The 25,072-nt window shown below is 40.0% G+C and overlaps 1 protein-coding gene across 1 annotated transcript in view; it reads left to right on the top strand.

Annotated features, from left to right (window-relative positions):
• LOC131068882 (inactive beta-amylase 4, chloroplastic) overlaps positions 1-24,869 on the top strand; it is a 92,885-nt gene extending 68,016 nt beyond the window's left edge. Inside the window, exons 2-10 of the mRNA XM_058004155.2 lie at positions 1,982-2,110; positions 2,354-2,603; positions 2,785-3,005; positions 22,251-22,328; positions 22,462-22,621; positions 22,958-23,211; positions 23,405-23,474; positions 24,115-24,183; positions 24,566-24,869. Coding sequence (XP_057860138.2) covers positions 1,982-2,110; positions 2,354-2,603; positions 2,785-3,005; positions 22,251-22,328; positions 22,462-22,621; positions 22,958-23,211; positions 23,405-23,474; positions 24,115-24,183; positions 24,566-24,766 — 1,432 coding nt within the window. The 3' untranslated portion in view covers positions 24,767-24,869. The remainder of the gene's footprint in view (positions 1-1,981; positions 2,111-2,353; positions 2,604-2,784; positions 3,006-22,250; positions 22,329-22,461; positions 22,622-22,957; positions 23,212-23,404; positions 23,475-24,114; positions 24,184-24,565) is intronic.
• Positions 24,870-25,072: the final 203 nt, after the last annotated feature.

Below are 25,072 nucleotides of genomic sequence, written 5' to 3'. Positions count from 1 at the left end.
ACGAGCTCCCGTCCTTCACTGAGGGACAGGAGTGATTTTGCTCCTACAGGCCAAAATAACATGATTTTACACATTTTAACACTTCACAAGGCGAAAACAAATCATTTGAGATGCCTAGGATCAAAAATCAAAAATGTCAAAATTTGGTCAAAAATATTCAATTGGACAAAAATTCACATTTCATCTTCAACACTTAGACAAATTTAAGCTCTGCATTCAAAATTCCAATTGAAAATAGACCATTCTGGCGAATTCATTTCATTCAAAATTTGCATTCTAGAAAAGGAAATTCAAAAAGCTCCCAAAAGTGACTGGATTTTGGTCCGAAAAGACGGTAATTAGAACCCTAAGGCTTGACCCTAAATCCAGACAACTAACAAACTAACAAAACCCTAGAAAAAGCAAAGCGAAAACGAGCAAAACGAGCAAAAAACATGGGTCCCCATTTGCAATGGGGCGATGTGTGAAAACGTCACAACAGATGTCACCTAAACAATTGGAAACAGAGCCTTGCTGGTTCTCATCACTAGAAGCCAGTGATTTATTCTGCTGCTTGACTTCAAGGGATGTCTTCAGCTGATAAAGTCAGTTGTTAGTATCCGGACCAGTACTATCAGAGTCTTCTCTTTGGGGTTTGTCTTCTACAATAGGCACCCTAATAAGAACAGGGCAATAAGGCATGTCCTCATTTAAAATCTGTGCCTTGCAAAAGGGCCTGTAAGAATGATAAAGATCTGAAGTATTTTTATTGGCTTGAGAAAACATCCTCTTCTTGGGCTTGTCCTCCTGCAAAAGTGCTTTCCTAGATGTACATTTCACTTTCTGAGGATCTCCATCATCATTTGCTTCTCCCATTGATAAACCCTTCACTGCTATTGTTGACACTGTTTTTGCTCCTGGTGCACACAGAAAACCCTTGCTGCAATAAGCTTTTGATTTTTTATCCTTTGCTGAGGCTTTTTCTGCCCTCTCTGAAAGACTACTCTGTGCGGTATTATTTAAAAAGGCTCCTGCCATCCTGGGAACTGCAGCTGAATTGCTCTATTGCCATTCCATCTGCAGTTGCACCGTCATAATCTTCTTCACCAGCTCCTACCAGAAGTTAGAAACTTATGTTCTGTACCACACCTCTTATAGCTAGCATTCCAAATCCTTGCATGTTATTAGTGTCTTTGTTATCCAAAGCTTAATCTTCATTTAAGTTTCACAGTTAACTTGGGATTTCAAAACTCCACCCAAAATAATGGCAAGGATATGCTGGAGTTTCTGTTGAGTATAAACATCAAACTTATAAATTTTGAAAATCAATTCATGTAAATAGTTTACATTGCTTTTAAGTGACTAATTCATGTGGATTTAAACCAAAAGTAGCAGTATGAGATGGACACTTTCCAAAAAATGGGTTGTGGTTTGCGTTGAATAATTGGAAACTGTCAGAAGAAATATTTGGCATGGATCAATTTCTATTGCTGTTCCTTCTTTTAGAACTTCACATCCTGCTTGTGAACTTTTTAATTTTTGCTAATGTTTTCGCACTTTTCAGTTTATGCCACTAGTTTATTTTCTTTAATTTTTGATACTTGAAGGGCACTTAAGGAGGATTTTGTTAATGATTTGAGATAACAGCATAATTGAAAGTTGTCTGTTCAACATGACTTGCTATTTCATTGATGATGCATATTGATTGAATTCAGATAGAAACAATGTGTTGAGTTTGTTTATTTGTCTGTAAGTACTTGGAATCATATAATGATACTTCATGGTTGGCGCTAAAGAAGTTATTATCATTAGCTCAATTTTATCTCTTAAAGTACAACATATGACACACCATAATCTCTAATGCCTTAATCAGATATTCCTGCTGATGCTTAGATTGTCCTATAAGGATTACAATCTAGGCAATATGTCATGCTGTGGTTTGCTGTTTTTGGTTTTCTCTTTGTTAACAAAATGTTATGCTTACTTTAAGGGTTATTTACAGTATGGCAGATCATGAGGAGGGCAGCTCGCATAATTTAGACAAGTCAAAGGAAAAAAGGGTTCCCGTCTTTGTCATGATGCCATTAGACACTTTTGGAATAACTGACTCAGGGATTGGAAAGATAAAACGGTATTGTGTTATCCTATTTCATTTTGTTGATAGAGATGTATTTCTCACCTCTTTTATGTTTATGCCAATGAATGATGATTGCAGAGTCCTTGGCTTTATAAAAAGCAATTTTCATGTTTTATGCATATTTCTTTTCCTTTTATGTTTTAACAGCTTAACCAGATCAAAAGGTGGCTCTTTCTTCCTGAAGAATATTGTGAAGCTTGATACATATTAGTCTTCTTTCCTTGCTTAATGTTACAGACTTAAGGCTTTGTCCGTGTCACTACGCGCGTTGAAGTTGGCCGGTGTACATGGGGTTATGGTTGAGGTTTGGTGGGGAGTTGTTGAACGCGTTTCACCTTTGCAATATGATTGGTCAGTCTATGAGGATCTGTTTAAGATGACATGTGATGCAGGCCTAAAATTGCATGTAGTCTTATCATTCCATGCATCCTTGTACCCCTTTTCAAGTCCAAGAGCCAACATCAGCCTTCCACTATGGGTTGTAGAGGTATTTATAATTTGTTCTTAGTTGAGTCAACTTTTCTGTTGTATTCATGCCGTACAATTCCACAACTTTGGTACATGCTTCATTTTTAAATTCAAAAGGAAGTTGTGTACAAGCTATTGTACCAAACATGACACATTTGAAATTTCTGTAATCCTGTGCCCTGATATTTACAAATGTGCAGATTGGAAATATGAATAAGGACATCTATTACAGAGATAGACATGGTTATCCTAGCGACGAATATCTGTCGATTGGTGTTGATCAAATACCTTTGTTCTATGGCCGAACAGCTGTTGAATGCTATGAAGATTTTATGTTCAGTTTCATAGATAGATTTCAAACACTTATGGGAAATACGATTGAAGGAATTACCATTGGCCTTGGTCCATCAGGTGAACTAAGGTATTTTCAGATGCACATCTGGACTATTTTAAAGTATCTGTTTGTTTTGCAGTGGATGGCAACCTATGAAAGCAATGCACTTGCATAAAGTGTGGTTGATTGTTAAGGTAGGTGTAAATATTATTGTTTCTATGATTGACACTATATGTGGCTAAGATTAGCTGTCTGATTTCATTTGAGATGCATTTACTAAATGGAAAATATTAAGACATTTGTTTATTTATTAGATACATCAAGAATATGAAAGTAAGCTGGCCTAAGGCAACGGTGTGTTTATCAAATGGAAACCTCATCATGAGTAAAATATTTACCTCATGTAACATAAAATTGTGTTGTGCCACACTCATCATTCCCTTGTAAATAGGTTGTTTTGCTACGTATGAAAGGTGGAATTAATTAAAATGATTTTAGCATAGTTGAAAAATTCGGACTTGGCAAGGCCTGAAAATGTGACTAGGCAAAAACTCGACAACTTCAAAAATTCCTTAAATTTCATTAGAAACACAATTTTTTTACCAAATTCAATGAGGAGATGCATCCAATGAGTCAATAAATGAGTACATAAAAGAAACAAGCCGAGTCTAGCTATATTTAACTGATTTAAATGCAAATTGGGTACAAAATGGCATCCTCATGTGGATTGCTGATGGCTGATAGTCTGAAACAAAATGAAAATAGCAAATTGTTTTGGTAAAACTAAAGTCTAAAAGTAAATACGACATCAAAATTTTTTACATCTTCCTCTTCCCATCTCTAGTGAAAAACCTACGGGAGGGGTAGAACTAGAGGGTCTAGTCCTAGGAGTCCGTTGTGGCTCTGCCATCTTGCTTGGTATCATGACAGGCTATGGCTTGACCTCCATCCTGGATGTAGATGCTGGTGGCATTGGCAATGATGGCAAGCTGCACAAGGAGTTAGATGTGAGAAAAACCCGACAATAGAAGAGGTGCAGGGGCTATTATGCCCAAGAATTTTTTTTTAAGATAATTTTTTGACGCGTCTAGGCCTCTTTTTTTAATGCAGCTGAGTTTTTGCCAGTCTCGCCGAGTTTTTAAAAACCTGCAGAGCAAAAACTCATCGAATACTTTGAGTAATTCATCTATGGATTTTATTATTGAGTTACAAAAAGGAACACATGCAAAACGCAAATAAGGGTTGCAATTGGATGAGACACGTCTGGGCCTCTTTTTTTTAATGCAGCCGAGTTTTTGCCAGAGACTTGCCTGGTTTTTAAAAACTTGCAGAGCAAAAAAACTCGCCGAGTACTCTGAGTATTTCATCCATGGATTTTAGTACGGAGTTACAGAAAGGAACATGTAGAACACAACTATGGGTTGCAATTGAATGAAATAGATGAAGAGCGAGCAAGAAAATTAAGTTTTTGGGAAAGAATAATTTATTAACTCAAGAGTCTAAACATCAAAAGTTTCCAAGTTTTTTCTCTGGAGTTAGGGGAATGAATCATCAAAATTAATTTTTTGCTTAAAGATAGAAGTTGATAATTTGCTTGAAGTATTACTATGGAATGGGGATTTTGGATTCATAGAAACAATTGGGCATGATAAATTTCAAGAAAATTGGGCATGATAAATTTCCCATTCAAGATTCAAAAGCATATTTCATATTCAATTCTAAAGTTCTAGATCTCCAAAGATTCCTTTGATTAAGATCCTTGATCAGTTTTTCTTTGTTGTTTCTTTCTTGTGAGATTGTTACTCCCCACCAAAAGATAGACTCAAAATCTATCTTGAGATATAACATCCATGGAGGTTGCTAACATTATAAGTCTCAGCTTCATTTGAAGCTCTACCCTTGATGAGATACCAAAACCTGTGTGCAAATGCTCCCTTTGGACAAGCTGCCAACTTCACTTGAGTGATATGCAACTCAAACGTTTTCTCTCTGCTCAAGCTAGCAGCTTGATATTACTAGTTCATACTATATGTGCTTTCCAAAACAAGTGGAATTTTTCAATGCAGTATAATGAGGTGAGTTGACCACTCTAGTAGTTGCAATTTATTTTATCTGATAAATCTCTTTTTGATTGGTTAATTGCAGATTATGGTCTGCTCCCCTTTATATATGGTATTTCCAAAAACAGAAAACAGTTTGATGCTACTACCCTGGGATAGGGGAGCTCTAGGGAGCTCAGATAGATCCAAAAACAATTATCCTGCACCTAACTCCAGAAACAATTATCCTGCAACCAAGTCCACACAGCGACCCAGGAAGAATTCCTGGCAAGGACCAGCCACTTACATGACACTGAAACCCCTGGCGAGAGAAAACATGTTTAATCGAGGCTACCGACCTAGACAATCTCAGAATCTAAGTTGCTGGTTAGGGTTTAGACCTGGGGTTCAAGGCTTGAGTATGCCACATGGCAGTTTTTTGTTTCTTGGTTTGGGTTAGGGTTTGGCCATATGTATACGTAAGGAATTAAAAATATATACATATATAATTTAATAATATAATATTTTATTATAAATATTTAAATATAATATAAAAATTTGTAAATAAATATAAATATAAATAATTATATATTATATAAGCATAGTATTATAAAACTATATAAAATATAATAGATTAAAATGATAAAATGCAAGTCATAAGAAATTAAATTTCTATTGAATAAAATGAAACCATAGTGGGTAATGCCTTACATTAATAAGTATTTTGATCAATAATAACAACACCAACCATCCAAGCAAGAAGCAATAGCAATAGTAGTTGTCTAAGCAATAAGCAATAGCAACAATAGTTGTTTAAGCAAGAAGCAATAGTGCAACGATTCTTCGATTGGAAGAACATCTTTTTATCTCATCCTTCTTACCCACATAGGAACTTGCCTCAAGGAATACATCTCTTGGATCAAATGGTAGTAAATGTTCGATAGAGAATAGTTGGGTCTGAGTGTGATTTGTTTGCCAATTGCACAAAGTTACCCTAGCCCCTTGAGCATTCGTTAACAACCATTCCGGTGGAATTTTAGATCAAAAAATTACAAACATTTACAAGAAGAAATTTTACAAAGCTGAATGGCCTTGAAAATTCATTTTTCAATTTTAAATCCCTTTTTTGTTTTGGGTTTCCCTAGGTATGGACCTACAAGGTATTTGGCATACTTGGGTGAACCCTAACTTATCTCATCCTTGAACTAAAACCCGTGCTGTAGTTTTGCAATTTGGCAGGCAATTTTGAGGAACTTGGTAACTTAGATTGAAAAATAATAGTGTAAACTATTGTTGATCAAAGTGACATCCCCAGAGCTTTCATTAGAGCTTGTACTAGAACTCGGAGATTCATAACCACCTTCCACCGACAGATTTATGAATAGTATGTCAATGGTCCTTAAGGCATTCTATTCTTCCACACCTTTTCTTTCACAGGAAGCTCCAACTTCAGTTCATGAGTTTCCAGAAATCCTCCCCAATTAAGCTTGCCTCAACCATCTACAAGAATGTTGCCACCTAGGTGAGTTAACCACATCTTCCAAAGAATAGAGGCTCTCTACTTCTGCATTCCCTACAAGCCCGGCAAAACAGTCAATCAATTTTCTTGCATTAAGGCGATATGTTGGCATGATGTTGTCTTCACTGAGATCCTTAGTGATCCCAACATCTTGGAGAATGTCCATTATGATGGAGAGGAAACTTGACATGATATCATATGCCATAAACTGTTGAGGAAGATGTTTGGAAGATCACTTCCTATCATTGATGTTATTGTACCTTCAATCATAGGAGAACCAATATAGAATAGTTGCTGAAGCCTCTAGAGGTCATATTTGACTACGTTCTTCTCCCATTTCCTTGGGTAGATAGATTCTTCAATTCATTGTGATGCAGGAGGATCAACTAAGAAAAATTGAAATACAAAACTGCCAAAAAGGAGAGGTAAATATTGTTGATGCATGATAGCCTCGGTAAGATAAATGATTGAATGAGAGATATATGAAGTCTCTCATTCAATCATCTATCTTATCGATAGACTATGATAAAGACTTCAGTTATCATTCCTTCATTTGATGATTATTCTTCGACTTATATATATACAACCTTGCTTGCAAATTCCGATCAACATCGGATTCTTAACCCATGTCTAACTACTGATAATTATCGGTTGTAAATCATAAAGCACAAAATACCTATTGGTATCTGTTTACCTTGTTAATCATATGCACACCGATTAGTATTGGTCAAACATGTTAACAATATAAATACTGATTTCTATCGGGTTAAGTAAATGACTGCATACATACCAATTAGTATTGGTTCACTTGTTAATGATATACATGCCGGTTAGTATCGGTTAACTTGTTAATGATATACACGCCGGTCAGTATCGGTTAACTTGTTAAGTTTTATATATACCGATTGGTATAAGATAAATGCGATTATGATTGAAGAGGTGCGATCAAGTAATATCTTGATCGTTCATGTCTAGACATGACCGGTCAAGGTATTGCTTGATCCTCGTTGTTGGCATATATATATATCAATCGGTGATTATGAGGAGGACATTGAAATTCAGAAATGCTCCTTCTCCATCTGCATCATACCAGATAATAATCAGATCTATTATATTAAGAAATAACATATACCTGAAAGAAGAAAAATAACCTTGAATATAACTTGCATCTTGAATTGAAAATCTAATAACATTTACATGGTATCAGAGCTATAGTTAAATCGAACCTGAGGCTATTCACTTTTGTGGAAAATTCAAGACAAGCATATATTCAATATCACATTTCTTCTAATGGCTAGCACTATCAGATTCGAAGATAGACTCAGAGGAGGTGATGACTTCTTAGCATGGAAGTTCAGAATTCAGATGATTCTAAAAGAAAATAAAGTCGAATCATTTGTAAAAACTGAAACTACAGAACCCGAGACTGAACCTGACAAAACAACTTGGATAGAGGGAAATGAAAAGCCATCAAAATCATAGTTGATGGGGTGAGAAATAATATTATGCCCATCACAAGGAAACATGAAACGACCTACAACATGTTCAAAGCACTTAAAGATGCATTTGAGATATCCAATGCTAGTAGAACCTTTGGCTTTAAAGAGAAATAAATCATATAGCTATGATCAAAGGGGAGTCAACCAATGCCTACTTCATGCGGATATCAATCCTAAGGGATGAACTAGCAACCCTTGGATATGAGATCCAAAGCAAAGAATTAACAGTCATTGCTCTAGATGGGTTGCCTAGTATATGGGAAACATTCGTCCAAGGCATCAGTGCAAGGGATAAATTTCCAAAGTTTGATAGGCTAAAGGCAGATTGTCTCCAAGGTTGAATAAGAAAGGGATCAAACAAAAGAATATAGATGAAGATCTTCAAGTCCTAAATACAAAGTCCAACAAGAAAAACAAGCAGAAAGAATTTAGGAAGAGGAAAGGTCGTCATGGCAAGAACACCTTCAAGAAGGATCTCTCACAGATTCAATGTTACAGATGTGACAAATTCGGGCACTATGTTGCCAAATGTCCAGAAAGAGCCAAACAACTAGCCACATTTGCCAAAGCAGGAAAATCTAAAAGGGAAGATGACACTGAGAAGTATGTACTCTACTCAACACTTACAAACCAAACATCAAACAAGGTTAACTCCTGGGTGATCGACAGTGGCTCATCCAACACATTACATGGTTTAGAGAAGTGCTAGACTCCGTGGTAGAGGAGAATGATGAGGAAGTGACTATCGAAGATGACTCCACGCATCCAGTTAGAGGAGTTAGAACCTGCACCATCAAATTAAAGTCAGGCGTATCATTGCAAGTTAAAGGAGTACTATATGTCCCAGGCATCAAGAGAAACCTAGTCTCCATATCAACACTAGAGGATAATGGGTACAAAGTGACCTTCATGGACAACAGGGTGTTGGCTTGGCCAAAGAATTCATCTATCAAGAAAGCTAAAACCATTGGTCAAAGACAAGGCTACTTGTATGAGCTGTGCACAAAGCCCAACCTAGCCCTAATCCATGAAACTACAGATGCTAATGAAGTTTGGCATAGAAGACTTGGTCACCTGAATTTTAGAGCTTTATCATCATTGGGAAACCTTGTCACAGGCCTACCTAAGTTAAAGCAATATCATTTAGGGGCATGCAAGGGATGCGCCCTAGGTAAAAATGCTAAAGGTGTTTTTCAAAATAGCAATAGGAAAACAAACAAAGTTCTAGAGTTAGTTCATTCTGATGTATGTGGACCTATGTCCGTACCTTCTTTAGGGGGATTTTTGTATTATGTAATATTTGTTGATGACTACTCTAGGAAAACTTGGATCTACTTTCTGAAATGTAAAGAATCAGAAGAGATCCTTAATAGGTTTAAGGAATTTAAATCACTAACAAAAAACTACTCAGGAAATAAAATCAAAACCTTAAGAATTGACAATGGGGGGGAATACACATCAGATTTGTTTAAAGATTTTTGTAAAATTGTCGGTATTAAGAGGGAGCTTACTATACCCTATAACCCTCAACAAAATGGGATAGCTGAGAGGAAAAATAGGACAATTGTAGAAGTTGTCAAAGCCATGATTCTTGATCAGAATCTAAATACCAATCTTTGAGCAGAAGCAACAAGCACTGCTGTATATATACAAAATAGATGTCCTCACTCCCATCTTGAAGCTAAAACCCCTGAGGAAGTCTTTACTAAAACAAAGCTAGATGTCAACCACTTTAGAATATTTGGGTGTCCTGTCTATATTCATGTACCCAAGGAGAAAAGGTTAAAATTAGAGCCTTATGGAAAAAGGGGATTACTTATAGGATATAGTGAAACCTCCAAGGCCTACAAAATCTATATACCTGGTCAGAGGAATATTGAATTGAGTACGGATGTAATCTTTGAAGAAGACTTAGCCTTCAAAAGAGCTCAAAGCTCAATAGAACCTGGAGTCTATATCCCCACCCCTAGAATAGAGGAAGACTCTACTCCTGAGCTTCAGAGGGAGAGTCTTGAGGAAAATATAGGTGAAACTCAAAACCCACCTAGAGAGAATTTCAAGAAAAGACCACTATGGGCCACGAAAACTGTAGAAGAAGCTCAGAAGTATGTTGCTCCTTCAGGAACCTTCAGAGAAAGTAAAAGGCCTAACAAACTCACCAACTATGTCGCTTTCATGAATGATCTCTCAAAAGAAGAACCTACTAATGTATCAGATGCACTTAAACATCAAGTATGGAAGAATGCCATGTCTGAGGAATACCAATCCATTATGAAAAATGATGTTTTGGAGATTGTCCCTAGGCCACCTGGGAAATCTGTTGTCACCTCCAAATGGCTCTTCAAAATCAAACACGCTGCAGATGGCAGTATTGAGAAACACAAGGCTAGATTTGTAGCCAGAGGGTTCTCTTAAAAGGAAGGAATTGATTATGAAGAAACATTTGCACCTGTAGTCAGATACACCTCAGTAAGAGCGGTCTTAGCCATTGCAGCATCAAAGGGATGGAAAGTTCATCAGATGGATGTTAAGACAACATTCCTTAATGGTGAGATCTCAGAAGAAGTATACCTAGAGCAACCTGAAGGGTTTGAGATTCATGATGCAGAGTCTCATGTGTGTAGACTCAAGAAAGCTCTCTATGGGCTTAAATAGGCTCCCAGGGCCTAGTATGAAAGAGTTGATACTTATCTCTCAAAACTAGGCTTCTCCAAGAATGATGCAGATCCTAATCTCTACTATAAGCAAAACAAAGGTGATATGGTAATATTGATTTTATATGTTGATGATTTGTTAATCGCAGGAAAATATCACCTCATAGATCAGTGTAAGAAAGACCTTGCTAAAGAATTTGATATGAAGGACTTTGGACTCCTTCATTATTTCCTAGATTTGGAAGTATGGCAGAATTCTGATGGCATTATACTAAACCAGGGTAAATATACCTTGGACATTTTGAAGAGATTTGGAATGCTAAACTGCACATCCATGACCTCTCCAATGGAAACAAACCTTCATAAACTTAAGGAAGCAGCAGCAGAATCACAACCCTCAGATCCTACTTTATATAGGCAAATGATTGGGTCCCTGATGTATCTTGTAAATACGAGACCAGATATCTATTATGCAGTTAATGTCTTGAGTCAGTTTATGTGTGAACCAAAGTAGATACACCTGGTAGCAGTAAAACATATCATGAGATATCTACAAGGTACCCTAAAACTTGGTCTCAAATATGAGAGTTGGAACTAGATCTACACGGATTCACAGATTCAGATTGGGATTGGGTTGGAAGTGTAACTGACAGGAAAAGCATCTCAGGGTGCTGTTTCAGTTTAGGCTCAACCATGATATCCTGGATCAGTAGAAAACAGTCATCAGTAGCACAGAGTTCCATTGAGGCCGAATACATTGCAGCTTCGATGGTTGCTCGAGAGGCAGGATGGCGTAGGTGTTGATTGTAATTAGGGATGGTGGATTCCAATTGCCTTGGGCAACATTGGAATCCGCCCAAGGGGCCAGCCCCTTCTCCAACGTGTTGGGCTGGGCCCTATACCTTAAGGCATCTCATAGAAACCCCAGCCACATACAAGATAGTGTGCTAAACATAATAGGGCCAACCCTATCTAATGCATTTAGGTTAAAGGAAAAACAATAAATTAAAGGTCAAGCCGACATAAATGGATTTTAGTATAAGCCAACATAAATGGATTTTAGTATAAGCCGACATAAATGGATATTGCATCATATAAATAAAGATACTTTCACCCCAATCAAACACACATTCAATACATCGTCATGCGAAATATCTACATCTGCCTAATGCGAATTTGAAGGAGCAATATCATAGCGAATCACATCTGCTATACCAGTGAATTACATCTGCCATTAAAGGGTGCAAAATTCATCCATGAGGAGAGCGAACTGAGGGCTAAGGTTGCAGTCCAACAAAGTGTAGACTTCATATGCAGACCTAGGGTTTGGACGTGATTGTTGTTGGAAGTGGTAAAGGGATGCTTGTGAAGGTGCAGTCTTGTGGAAGACATTATCAGCCCTAAGTGCAATCACCTTCAAGTACTTGAGATAAGTGTTGTAATCTTCATATGAATATAATCCATAATCAGATCTGAGGATCTTTTCTGGCTGTGTTTTTCCTCCTAGGAGATTTTCCCAAGGTAACTGTGTCCTGTTCTTATTTTGTTCATTTCTTTGTTATGCCTAAATCTGGAAAACTATAAATCTTTCATCTAATCAATTTAGATAGAAACTAAATTCTGGTTTTCTGAGTTTATATTAATCTGAAAGTGTTAAAACTAACATTAGGAAGTTGCGTGTGGGGTTATTTGGTGAACCAATGAAGCCTACAGTTATTCATTGCCCCAACCAAAGTTGTATAAAACTTTTAGTGAATCCAGTGTTTCATGACAGATTCAAACATATTGAGATTCCATATCATTATGTACGAGACATGGTAGATAGGAATGTGATCCAGTTGGAAAACATTTGTACAGGAGATCAGACAACAGATATTCTTACCAAACCACTTTCAAGGGTGAAAGTTGAGCACTTCAGAAAAGGTCTTGGTATGATTGAAATTTAATTTGCTTTGTACTCCTATGCTTATTAAGATATTTTATGTGTAAACTTCTTTGTCATGTTAGGAGTTTTATGGGTTTAACCCCCTATGTTCACGTCTAAGAGGTGACGATCTCTCAGATAATGAACACTTGTATGTAGACATTATAAGGTGACAATCTTATGATGTTTAAATCAGTTATCATGTTGGATCTTTGGTATGCCATGGCTGTGCCATGATTGTGTTGTGGTAAAACATTTGAATAAAATGTTAGTGCACATACCACAACTTGAATAAATAGAGAATTTAACTATTTTCCTATACTTATTTCTAAAGTATTGCGTATTTAGGCAATACTGATATCACGTGCTTAGGTGATATCTTGTCATCACAAGTTGATGTGATGAATGTTTGTATCACATGTTTAGGTGATACTTCATGTCATGTGCTTAGGTGATGTGATTTCCTGTATCAGATGATTGATGATACTTCATGTCACATGTTTAGGTGATATGATCTTCTAGAGAGTCGGATTATGTAAGGAATACTGACCATCATTAGAAATGTGATGCTAGATATGTTGTCTTTCATTTATCTTACCTAGCTAAGAGGGAGTGTTGATGCATGAAAGCCTCGGTCAGATAAATGATTGAATGAGAGATAAATGAAGTCTCTCATTCAATCATCTATCTTATCGATAGACTATGATAAAGACTTCAGTTATCATTCCTTCATTTGATGACAATCAACATCGGATTCTTAACCAATGCCTAACTACCGATAATTATCGGTTGTAAATCATAAAGCACAGAATACCGATTGGTATCGGTTTACCTTGTTAATCATATGCACACCGACTAGTATCGGTCAAACATGTTAACTATATAAATACCGATTGTTATCGGGTTTAGTAAATGACTGCATACATACCAATTAGTATCGGTTCACTTGTTAATGATATACACGCCGGTTAGTATCGGTTAACTTGTTCATGATATACACACCGGTTAGTATCGGTTAACTTGTTAAGTTTTATATATACCGATTGGTATAAGATAAATGCGATTATGATTGAAGAGGTGCGATCAAGTAATATCTTGATCGGTCATGTCTAATAGACATTGTTAGCGGCAATATTGTAAGCAAATAAAACTAGTTAATTAAGTTGTAAGTTGTAATTGTCTTGGTTAGTGGCAACCGAGGGATGGTAGTTGCGGTGCGACGGTTGGCGCTCGCACCCCCTCGGTATCTTTATATACTTCCGAATGTAACTTGGGAGACACAATGAGGAATAGAATAACACCTCTTATACTTTATCTGATATCTATGGCATTATTATTCTGCATTATGTGTTTTATCTGTGTACTTTAAGTTATTCACCCGAGAGGGTAAACATTTGGTGCCGTTGCCTAGACATACTCAGGAATGGAAGACGCGGATGGCGCACGGACACGTTGGGCCTACCCGTTGGTGAGATAAACCTAGAGGCTGACAACGCACAAATAGAGCTCTACAGTGGACAAGACACTGCGACGAGGGAATTTTCAATCCTGCTCTAGGTAGCCATCGAGACCTACGTCCGACGTGAGGCCACGGAGGTTGAAATCCCACCAAGTGCCGTGTGGACAGGACTGGAGGTTAGCTCGGCAGTAAATCGGTTGATGAACCACCTCCCCTGGTTGCTTGCACAGGCATCGCTGGCACAACAAGCTCGCCTGGAGGAGATTGCCCGGGAAGAGCGACGCCAACAAATCCTCCAACAGTACGAAGAATGCAGTTGTCGGGAAGCGGAGTAGGATGGCACAAGGCCAAGAAGGAATTGGACCCTGAACCCCATAGGGATAAAGGAACATTCTATATTCAAATAAAGGTGTCATAATATTTACAAGAGTTGTATCTGACGAAATGAATTAGTAAAGGCGCGTTTTGGTTTGTGTTGTGAATTATGGAAATGTATGGGAACTAATGCCCAACCTATTAAACAAAGATAGAAATAAGAAAGCAAAAACAGACAAGGGGGAGGCCGCGCAGAGGGCCTTGATTCTGGAACGACGAGTAGAACGTAGACGGAGGTTGAGACAACTTGCCGAAGGATGACCTGCTGAGGGGTTGCTCGAAGGGAACCAAGGAGGTGTCACGGAGGGTGCAGAAGCCGAGGGAAATTTCTACGCGTTGTCGGAACACCGTAGGGTGAGAAGCCATGAAGAGTTTTTGGAGGAAACAAGGTTATGGAGGAATCTAGTTGAAGAGACCCGGGATCAATTTAGAAACTTATCCCTTACGCCACGAAGTGAGGATCACCAAAGGGAGCCAGGGGTGGGCGCGGGTGAGAACAGAGGGGAGGACAACCGTACGGTTGTAGGTGCCACACACGACAGGCAAAACACCATACCTCCAGTCACCTGCGCAGGACACACCATCGGCGCCGAAGGGAGTGGTGCAGGGGCACAGACACAGCCACAGCCACCTCCAGGAAGACGACCCCCATTGATGGCGGGAAAACAGAAGTTGCCTAAATTCAACGGAGATGGCAACGATGACCTCGTATGGCACTGCCGTACGTGTGAGACAATATGGCCAGCCAACAGGGTAGTTGACAAAGCGGATTGGGTGGTGCAGTTCCCTGCCACCTTGAGAGGGGTAGCCATTGATTGGTACTCTGATGTGGATAAAGTAAAGGTGGGAACATGGGATGAACTACAGAAAGCTTTCGAGAAGGAGTTTCGACTCCTTCGAGATGATAATGAGATCGTGGAGGAGATATTAAACACAAAATAGGGAAAGCACGAGACAGTGTGAACATACAACCGATGGTTAAAGGAGTTACTGGGGAAGATGGAGAACCAGCAGGCTGACGAACTAAAGAAAAGATGGTTCGTGGAAGGGCTGCGGTCATCCCTGAGGAGAAAGATGAAAATTGTATTGCCCACCTCATACAATGACGCGTACAACTGAGCAATGGATTTGGAAAGTGAAGGCAAAACATCGCGGAAGGAAAAGGACAAGTCCTCTGCAGAAGAGTCGTCCTTGGGAGAAAGCAGTAGTGACGAATCATCAAGAAGGTGCAAGCTCTTCAAAAGGATATGCACCGTATGTTGAAGGAATTTAAGAACATTAAAGGAAGCACGAGCAAAAACGAAGAGGTGTGGTGCACTGATTGTAAGGAAGAAGGCCACACAAAAGGCACTTGCCCGAAGAAGGCCTTTTGTGAGATTTGCCAAGTGATGGGACACTCCATCAAGGAATGCCCATACAACATGAAAACCCGAAGTACGCAAATGAGCCAAGTGTTGTTCACGAAGCAGGCCACAACATCCGCACCAGTGGGTACGGCCCAGCAAACCAACACAACGACATCATCTGGAGGTTACCGGGACAACAGACGCGGCGGCGGAAGGAATAACAACAATAACAATAACGGAAGCCGTATCTAGTATGATGCCAAGGGCCGGCCAATGATCCAATGTAGGGCTTGTAATCAGTGGGGGCACTTCGCTCGTGATTGCACGAAGGAAGCCACCCCTCAGCACCTTTGCCGATGGTGTGGGCCAGGCGACCATGAGGATGCAAATTGCCCAAAGGCAGGGGTTAATCTCCTCAACATTGAGAAGGCTGAGAAGACTGGTGAGAAAGAAGTATAGAAACGGGACTCGCCCAGACTTGCCTAGACTCGGAGAGTCCGAGTACGAGTCATGCTCGGCAAGTCCTAGGGGCTCGGACTTGGACTCGTCCGAGTCTGGTGAGTAAAATCGCCAGACTCACTGAGTTGGCGAGTTTGGCTCAAACTCGCCAAACTCGGGGAGTCCTGAGCCCCAAACTCGGCTACTGCCTAGCTTAAGTAAAATGACAAAAAAAAGACATTTTAAAAAGTTTTTTTAAAATGAATGGTCTCGTCTTTGTTCACTACAACGTCCGCCTGAGAATGAGAAAAATTAGGGTTACAACATGTCAGCTAATAGAAAAATAACACCCGACGCCTTTATTGAATAATAAGTTTTTTTGGCCTCGCGGGGCGTTGCCCCTCGACCCCGCCCTGTATCGCGACAGGGAGCGTTGCCCCTTGACCCCGCAAGGGGTGATGCCCCTTGACCCCACCTTGGGGGCGCTGCCCCCAAACCCCTGTTGAAAAATATGGGGGGAAATTGCGTCGATAGAAGTAGGGAAAATTTAACCTCCGAGTCTGACACTGATTGGATCGACTAGGTAGATATAGAGGCTGAGATTGTAGCCACGGCAGAGGAGGAGCGGAGAGCACGAGCACAAACAAGAGATTCAAAGGCAGATAGTGACACGGATGTTCCTGATGCTGGTGAGCATGGCATGGTGTCACAGGGAGCGGCCATGGCTGTCCAATCATCCAGGACCTACCTTAGATGCCTTCGTAGGGGGCCGGGGCCGGGGCCGGGGCCGAAGGGTGCTGTCGTGCAGGCTTCTCTGAGCCATAGGCTTGTAGTTGTATTTACCTTTGGTATTTGTATGAAACATTTGATGATGATCATATGATGACATGTATTTTTTATTCCATGAGTTTTGTAATATTGTATACATTTGACAATATTTATATATCTATGTTTGTTATTTTCTTCAGCTACAATTTGCGTTTATGCTTATGTGATTGATGTATACTTGTGTATGTAATCAAATGAGCTGAGTTTGATGATGTTATTGTGTCTTTAAGGTGTATTCAATAAAGGGTGTCTGAAACAAGTTTAAAATCTTTAAAAATCTCTAAATTTCTCGAGTTTTTCACTTTCCCGAGTCCAGTCGAGTTTGGAGCCGAGTCTGATGCCGAGTCTCGAGTCCGAGTCCGAGTCGGCCTTGTCGAGTCCGAGCCGAGTTCGAGTCCCGTTTCTTTGGAAAGAAGTACTGGCGATCACCCGTGCTCAGACGAAAAAGGCCACTTATCCCGACCCCTGTACGGAGGAGAGATTACGGGAGGCAAAGGCCAATATTGAACATGAGATGAACGGTCGGACGACGGAACAACGAGGTGGTGAGTACATCATCCCGTACAGAAGCTGAAAATAACATTATTGGGCAAGTACTGCAGATGGAAGTACCTATAAGGGTAAAGGACCTTCTAGAAACAATGCCACAGTTAAGAACTGCCATTTTTAGTTCCATGCAAACCACTACGCAGGCACCTTTGTGTGCCACACGAGCGGAAGTTTCGGTCAGCCCCTCGGCTGATCCAATGTTGTTGGCCTTAAATAGTGGTCGGCATCTTGCTGTAGTAGAGATGGGAATTCTCGGGGCTATCCTCAAAGACACCATTGTGGACAGAGGTTCAGGGGTGAATGTACTGCCAGAGGATACGTGGAAGAAGCTGGGGAAGCCAACACTATGGCCACCCATGTTCAGCTTGGTAGGTGCAAACCAGCACGACATCAAGCCACTCGACACCCTGATGGCCCAGCCGGTCACCATCGGCACGCAACCCTTCATACTAGATTTTGTGGTAATCCCACTCAAGAAGGGGTACGACGCCATCTTAGGCAGAGGGTGGCTGGTTACAGCAAAGGTGAACTACGACTGGAAAAAGAACACCCTTTCTATGGAGAAAGGGGGGCGAAAGTACACCATTGATCTGAGGACCCAGGTTGTCGGTGAGGAACTGACATCATCTTCGGAATCAGAGGGTGAAGGAAAAGGCAACTTGAGGGACGAAGGATGGGGCTGCAGGGAGCCCAACGACGAAGGGATTCTCAAACTAGGAGAGTGCTCCGAGGATGAGACAGGGTCAATGAATGGGCTCTTCCACTAGCAGATGGAGGATTGCGAAATGTTCCAGAGTTATAGTGTCGAAGTAGAGGAACCAGAGCAAGTAACAGAGGAGGTGTACCTGGCAGAATACAAAGAATATTGGAAGGGAGACGCCCCAAACCTCGGTGATGTAGATAATCCCAAGATCATTTGTGTCGGCAACAATTGGAACCCTGTGTGGAAGGCCGCAGCGTTCAAAATCTTTATTATTCTTCTTCTTCTTATGTACGGGAAGGAGACCGTGGTCCCTGTAGAATTTGTGGTTCCAGGTCTTCAGATGGCCATTGAAAATAGATTTGCCACCAACCGTTCCAAATTGAAACCCTACCACGAGAAGCGCGCAGGGGACCCGAGAGGCAAGGACACCCGAGAGTTCGGAGGGGAACCCGATAGGATGGAAGGGGACCTGAGAGGTCGGGCAGGCGACTCGAGAGGCACGGGACCAAAGCGGGAGAGTCTCGGGCGAGGCAAACCGAGAAAGGGCGATCCCAGAGGCACGAAACCCGAGCCGAATCTGGACACTTAGAAAATAAAAAAATAAAAAATCCGTATGATTCGTACGAAAAAAAAAGGGAAGAAGAAAGCCACGGTGGGACCATCGTGCGGTGGCAACGTCGACGGTGGGACCACCGGCGGTGGCAACGTCGACGGTGGAACCACCGTGCGGTGGGACCATCGGTGGTGGAACCATCGACGATGGGACCACCGTGCGGTGGAAACCACCGTTGCCGCAAGGAATAAAGGTGCAGAGACATAAAACGCAAACATTAACGCAGCCCCACACAAACACGCAGCCCCCGCACAAACGCACTCCGCCCAACAACGCAACACCCACGCAAGCACAGGGCAGGCACACACAAGGCATACGCAGCCATACACAACCATCCAGGAGGTAGTTAAGCGTTCAGCGTGCAGAAGGAGGTCCGTACGGTGTGCATGGTAGACGGTTGGTCATGTATTCCGTATGGGGTGATCCGTACTGTGGAGGGGTGTTGATCACACGGGAAGATGGCCGTACGATTGGAGGTGTCAGTGTTGTTGTTGACCGTACAAGGAGGTTGTATGGCCGGGGTGCCATCGGGGACATTACAGTGGAAAAAAAACAAAACAAAAAAAACGATGACGACCAGATTGAAAAATCATTCGATGACATCTGGAGCCAAGACGCTGAAAATATTAGAGTGGAGAAGAAGGGTTTTGACATCTTAAAATATCACAGAAATGATGCGCGCCATGGACTTCCGTGTCGTTCTGAAGGTTGTAAATTGGTGGCGCACCTGGGGCATTGCCCCCAGACCTCGCGAGGGGCGCTGCCCCTCGGCCCCGCTGGGGCGCTGCCCCCAGACCCCCAGTTTATTTTTGAGCTACAATACACTTTTTGAGTTGGACAAAGGGCATCAGAGAAGGCACGGTAAGTGTTGGGTTGTCCCGTACTGTGAGAAAGAAGCCTGCAGCTAAGTATTGGCGGGGAAGCCATAAGCCGTAGAGGGAGATGGATTTGGAGGTTGCGAACAAACAGAGTTTGAGGGAAGGCATTGCAAGAACGCGAAGTCATACAGCACCAGAGAGTTATTCAGTTCAGTTATCAAACTTTGGGGAGTGTGATGGAGGATTTGAGGAGTCTCCTAGCCTTTGTGCTCGAAGGTTGTGGCCACTTCTAGGCATGAATGGTACGCTTTGAGGAACTCGGAGTATGTCTCGGCTGGACGTGAGGTTGCCTTGGTGGATGCATAGAGGGCTCGGGAGGAGCTGACCACCAAGTTGGAGGCAGTACTAGCATGAGACTTAGCTCGGCTTACCCAAGAGTTGGATGCCGAGAGGGCAGCGCGGGTGGCTATCGAGGACAAATTGGCTAGGGAGACAGTGTCATTTGAGTAGTAGTTGGTGGAGGCTGACAAGCATGTTTTGCAGACAAGTTGGGTTTAGGCACAAGAGGATTGGGCTATCAAGGAAGAAACAAAAACAACAAAAACAAGAAAAGAACTCTTGCAGAAGCAATAATGGTGACATCCGCACTTGAGCATAGGATGGTAGCAGAAAAGGGTTTTTAAGCGAGGACGCAGCAGGTGTATAAGTTCCGGGCTCGACTGGCGTCAACAGTTCTGTTTAATGTCATCTCTATTTTGTATTAAGTCGTTCGGAGACGACTTCTTTTCTTTTGGGGGGGATGATGTTAGCGGCAATATTGTAAGCAAATAAAACTAGTTAATTATGTTGTAAGTTGTAATTGCCTTGGTTAGTGGCAACCGAGGGATGGTAGTTGCGGTGCGACGGTTGGCGCTCGCACCCCCCCCGGTATCTTTAGATACTTCCGAATGTAACTTGTGAGACACAATTATGAATGGAATAACACCTCTTATACTTTATCTGATATCAATGGCATTATTATTCTGCATCATGTGTTTTATCTGTGTACTTTAAGTTATTCACCCGAGAGGGTAAACAGACATGACTGGTCAAGGTATTGCTTGATCCTCCTTGTTGGCATATATATATCAATCGGTGATTATGAGAAGGACATTGAAATTCATAAATGCTCCTCCATCTGCATCATACCAGATAATAATCAAATCTATTATATTAAGAAATAACATATACCTGAAAGAAGAAAAATAACCTTGAATATAACTTGCATCTTGAATTGAAAATCGAATAACATTTACAAATATAGACATAACCAAATAATTCCTTTTTGTTGTTGGGTTCTAGCATTAGTTCCAGGGCTCTTTAAAATGCAAATATCATAGCCAATCCTAACCATGTTGTTTCCAGTGCTGTAATATTGCTTAACCCTTTTTTGGAAGTGGCAAACTTTAAACTTGAATCACTTCCGAAAAGGTGCTGCTGTCACTAAACAGCAATATTTGAATTGAAGCAGCGATCAAGTTAAAATATGATTGAAGAAACTCAACCAAACCTGACCTGCTGTCAGAAATGGTCTCCTGAAATGCTGTGGCTGTCTTAAGATTAGGAAAGCTCTTCCTTGTATTAACTAAAATAATCATCATGCTGAGGTAATCTTTAACTACACTCAGCTTCAAACATTTGTTAAGCGGCCTCCTTGGTTAGTATTTTATTCTAAACCAACAGTGAATAGTGAAAGGGAGTGGCAGATTTAAGCAAATTAAATCTTTCAAAAGAGATATGGCTACATGGAATGTCCATTTGATTATGTAATTACCAACTGAAAATTAATCAATCTTCACTTTATTTTCTGTGATTCTTAATCACTGATTTCATCTTGCATTTTGCCCTATAAATATTGAATATTTAATCTTAAAACTGAATTCATTGGGAAGCCCAATTGTAATCTTGGAATGGAATTACTAAATTGATTTGGAGGGTTTAGTCTAGGTTTAATTTCAACAAGGGGACATTACATATATGCTACAAGTGATGGGTATCTTTTCCATCAAATGCACATGGAACCTTTACTAGCTCCTGTTTGCTAGGGTGTATCACACCTAGCAAGTTGGATGTGGTATTTTACCCACTTCCAGCGTTATGTCTTTGGGGGTGGATTTGAATCTAGGAAGGAGCTCAACTATGGATGGTTTAATATTTTATCACTTAATTCATCCCATTTGATTCAGGTATCAACTGCTTTTACTTGCTCTTTACATGTGGTAATATGTATTACCCGGTCCAGGTGAGTTTCAACTGCTCTGAATAGGGTACAGCTGCTCTGGAGAGATTCCTGCCAATTTCTGAACTGTCCCGTAACAGGTTAATTTGCTTAAGATTGGTCATACTTCAACAAAATATATAAATAAAGAAATTGCAGTATAGACTGCATCATTCTGCCATTGGGAGTCTCTTTGTTGGCCAATTTAGAAGAATTGCTCTCTATTCATTAATTCTTGCCAAATACAGAGGGCACATATCTTATATATGCTCAATTCTTCTGGCTTGATCAAATCTAGCTTTGGTATGCAGGTACCCTGCACATCCATTTTATGATGGCAGATGGAAGTTCCCGGGCATTGGAGAATTCCAGTGCTATGATAAATACATGTGAGGATATTTCTTTTCTAGATTACATAAATTGTCTGTATATCAGATTCTTACATTTCTGATTGTCTCTGTTAATTGTTAAATTATTATTTCCTTCACAATTTATAATCTCCTTCAAAGGTTGTATGGGCAGGATGGAGGACTTGAAGCAAACTGCATTTCAGGCAGGAAAGCCTGAATGGGGGTTCACTGGGCCACAAGGTGCTGGTAGCTACAACAGCTTTCCTTTGGGGGAACCATTCTTCAAGGATGGACAGGGAACATTCTTGTCAGATTATGGACAGTTCTTCCTGGTATATCCAGCTTTCTTTTGAATTATGTGTGTTTCTGTGGCATTTATTTTGTACATGTACAACAGTACAATGCATATTGTCTTTGAACTTGTTCAGAAGTATTAATGAATAAAATAGGAAAGTAGGATCCTTCAACTGCTGTCCTTTCCCACAGAGATGTTGGTTGTAAGTAATAAAAAATCACAGAGAAATTTAGCAGCATTAGTGACAAAACGTGCCTTCATATTTTAAATTTGATAGAGTTAAAGATATATAGAGATGGAAGAGTTATAGCATCTCATATTTGCCAATTGAATGTAAGAAACAATAAAAAAGCTTGATTTTAGCTTTTTGCAGGAGTGGTATAGTGGGAAGCTGGTTGAGCATGCTGATTGTATCCTTAGTAAAGCTGTTAAGGTATTGAAGACACACCAAAGAGATGAACCAGACTCAGTTTTATTAGTTGCGAAAATTGCTGGAATACATTGGTGGTATCATACAGAGTCTCATGCAGCAGAGCTTACTGCTGGGTACTATAACACTGCCTACAGGAATGGTTATGACTCGATAGTTGCAGTCTTTGCAAGACATGGGACAGCAATTAATGTTCCGTAAGTTTGCCAACATTAAGCATAGTTTACATTGGGAAATTAATGAATATAGTCATTAAACAAATCCACTAGTAAATGCAACTCAAAAATTTGTTATAAGGTTTTTAAATTTTGCATCATATGCTCTGAAGTTGTGTGTATCAATTAACATTTTTATATAGAAGATTCAGTATCTGTAAACATGTGTGATCAGTTGTTTGGAGATGCTTGACAGCGAACAGCCAGAGATCTGTCATTGCAGTCCAGAAGGTCTCCTTAAGCAGGTAAGTGTTTCGTAATTTCAAACAACAATGAAGGTTCTCTTTTTCATCATGTTCAGGATTAATGTTCAAGCAAATAATTGAAACTTGCTTAAGCAAGTAGTTACTACATTTCAATGCATGTTTGCAAGACTTGTGCACTGATGTTTATGTGAATGGATTTTTCAGTCTCTGATGAAAAGGCAGAATTCTTAGTGTTACTTTTTGGGAGATTGGGTTCTGACTGAGCGCTACTAGAGTTGGAAAGAAACTTTGAGTCCATGTTTGGGTGTAGGTTTACATAAATATTAGTTTTGTTGCTCCAGATTCATGTCAAGACTCATCAGAGTTTTTGTATAGACTGTTGAGCGTTGCTTGCCTTCTAATATGGTTGCTATGATGATAATCTTTGGCTGCTTTTATCTACCTGAGTGTACACTTTATTTCTGTTATTACTTAACATTTTCATATCTTTCAGCATTTCTTTTGGTCTCTCTGTTTTCTCCCTCTTCCTTTTCTCTTGCAGCATGGAAATTGCAGCTGACTACTTGTAGTTTCTGTGTTTTATTCTCTGATGGCTATAAGTTTTATATATATTGGCTACCCTATTTATGCTGTCATTCTATTCTGCTACCTAATTATGAACACCTCTACAATTTTACAGATAAGAGAAGTTGCAATCCAAGGAAATATACCTTTAACTGGTGAAAATGCAATTCAACGATTTGATAAGGTAACTTTGTTCACCCTTGTGCTATACATGTACCACTGTTGTACACTGATTGATATTGGAGAATAGACATTATTGCGTATGATTGTGACTTTCTGTGCAGAGTTTCTTCTCTTCTTTTTCTCTCCGTTTGATCCTGTTATGTGTTTTATCAAACTTGATTTACTCTTGTTGTGACATTGGTCATGCCAGAAATGTCTCAATAAAAAATAGCTTCTTTCGGTTTCATCCATTTGTGCCATTCAGATCCTTAGATGTGTTTGAAATCTCCTATATACAAAATGGCTTTAGACTTCATTGGTTCCATACATTTTGCCTCTTCAGCTTTTCTTTCCATTTATATGTGATGCCTCTCATTTATTGTGATTTTGATGTGATACTCTAGGAGGCGTTCTGTCAAATTGCGATGAATGCTTACCAACGTCCACAAGTTATGAGAGCTTTCACATATTTCCGAATGAGAGAGACATTATTCCGGGCTGACAATTGGAAATCTTTCGTGCATTTTGTTAAGCTGATGTACAGTAAGTCTCATGATGGAGGCTGCAATGGCAAAATGTACAGTAATTTATGCAAAGCAGGATGATGTCATAGACATGCCAAGGGTTGGCTCAATATTCTTTCTATAGCTAAGGCTAATGTGTTATTTATAGCACCATGTTCCGTGTATATAATATACTTTTTTTTTATAGTGTATCTAGTTTTTACCGTTTTTATGATAAACCTCATATATATATATATCTTGAAAGACATCTCAGGAAAAGTAAAGAATTTGAAATTCCAATCAAGTCTGTTAGGGGAACTGTCTCGATCGTGCTGCTGTGCTGTTTCTTCATATTCTTTGGTTTCATTGAATTGCATAGTATTCAATTAGAAACGGATGGTACGTTAG

This window comes from Cryptomeria japonica, chromosome 3, assembly GCF_030272615.1.
Source record: "Cryptomeria japonica chromosome 3, Sugi_1.0, whole genome shotgun sequence".
Lineage (NCBI taxonomy): Eukaryota > Viridiplantae > Streptophyta > Pinopsida > Cupressales > Cupressaceae > Cryptomeria > Cryptomeria japonica.
This window is presented reverse-complemented; position numbering and strand designations above follow the sequence as displayed.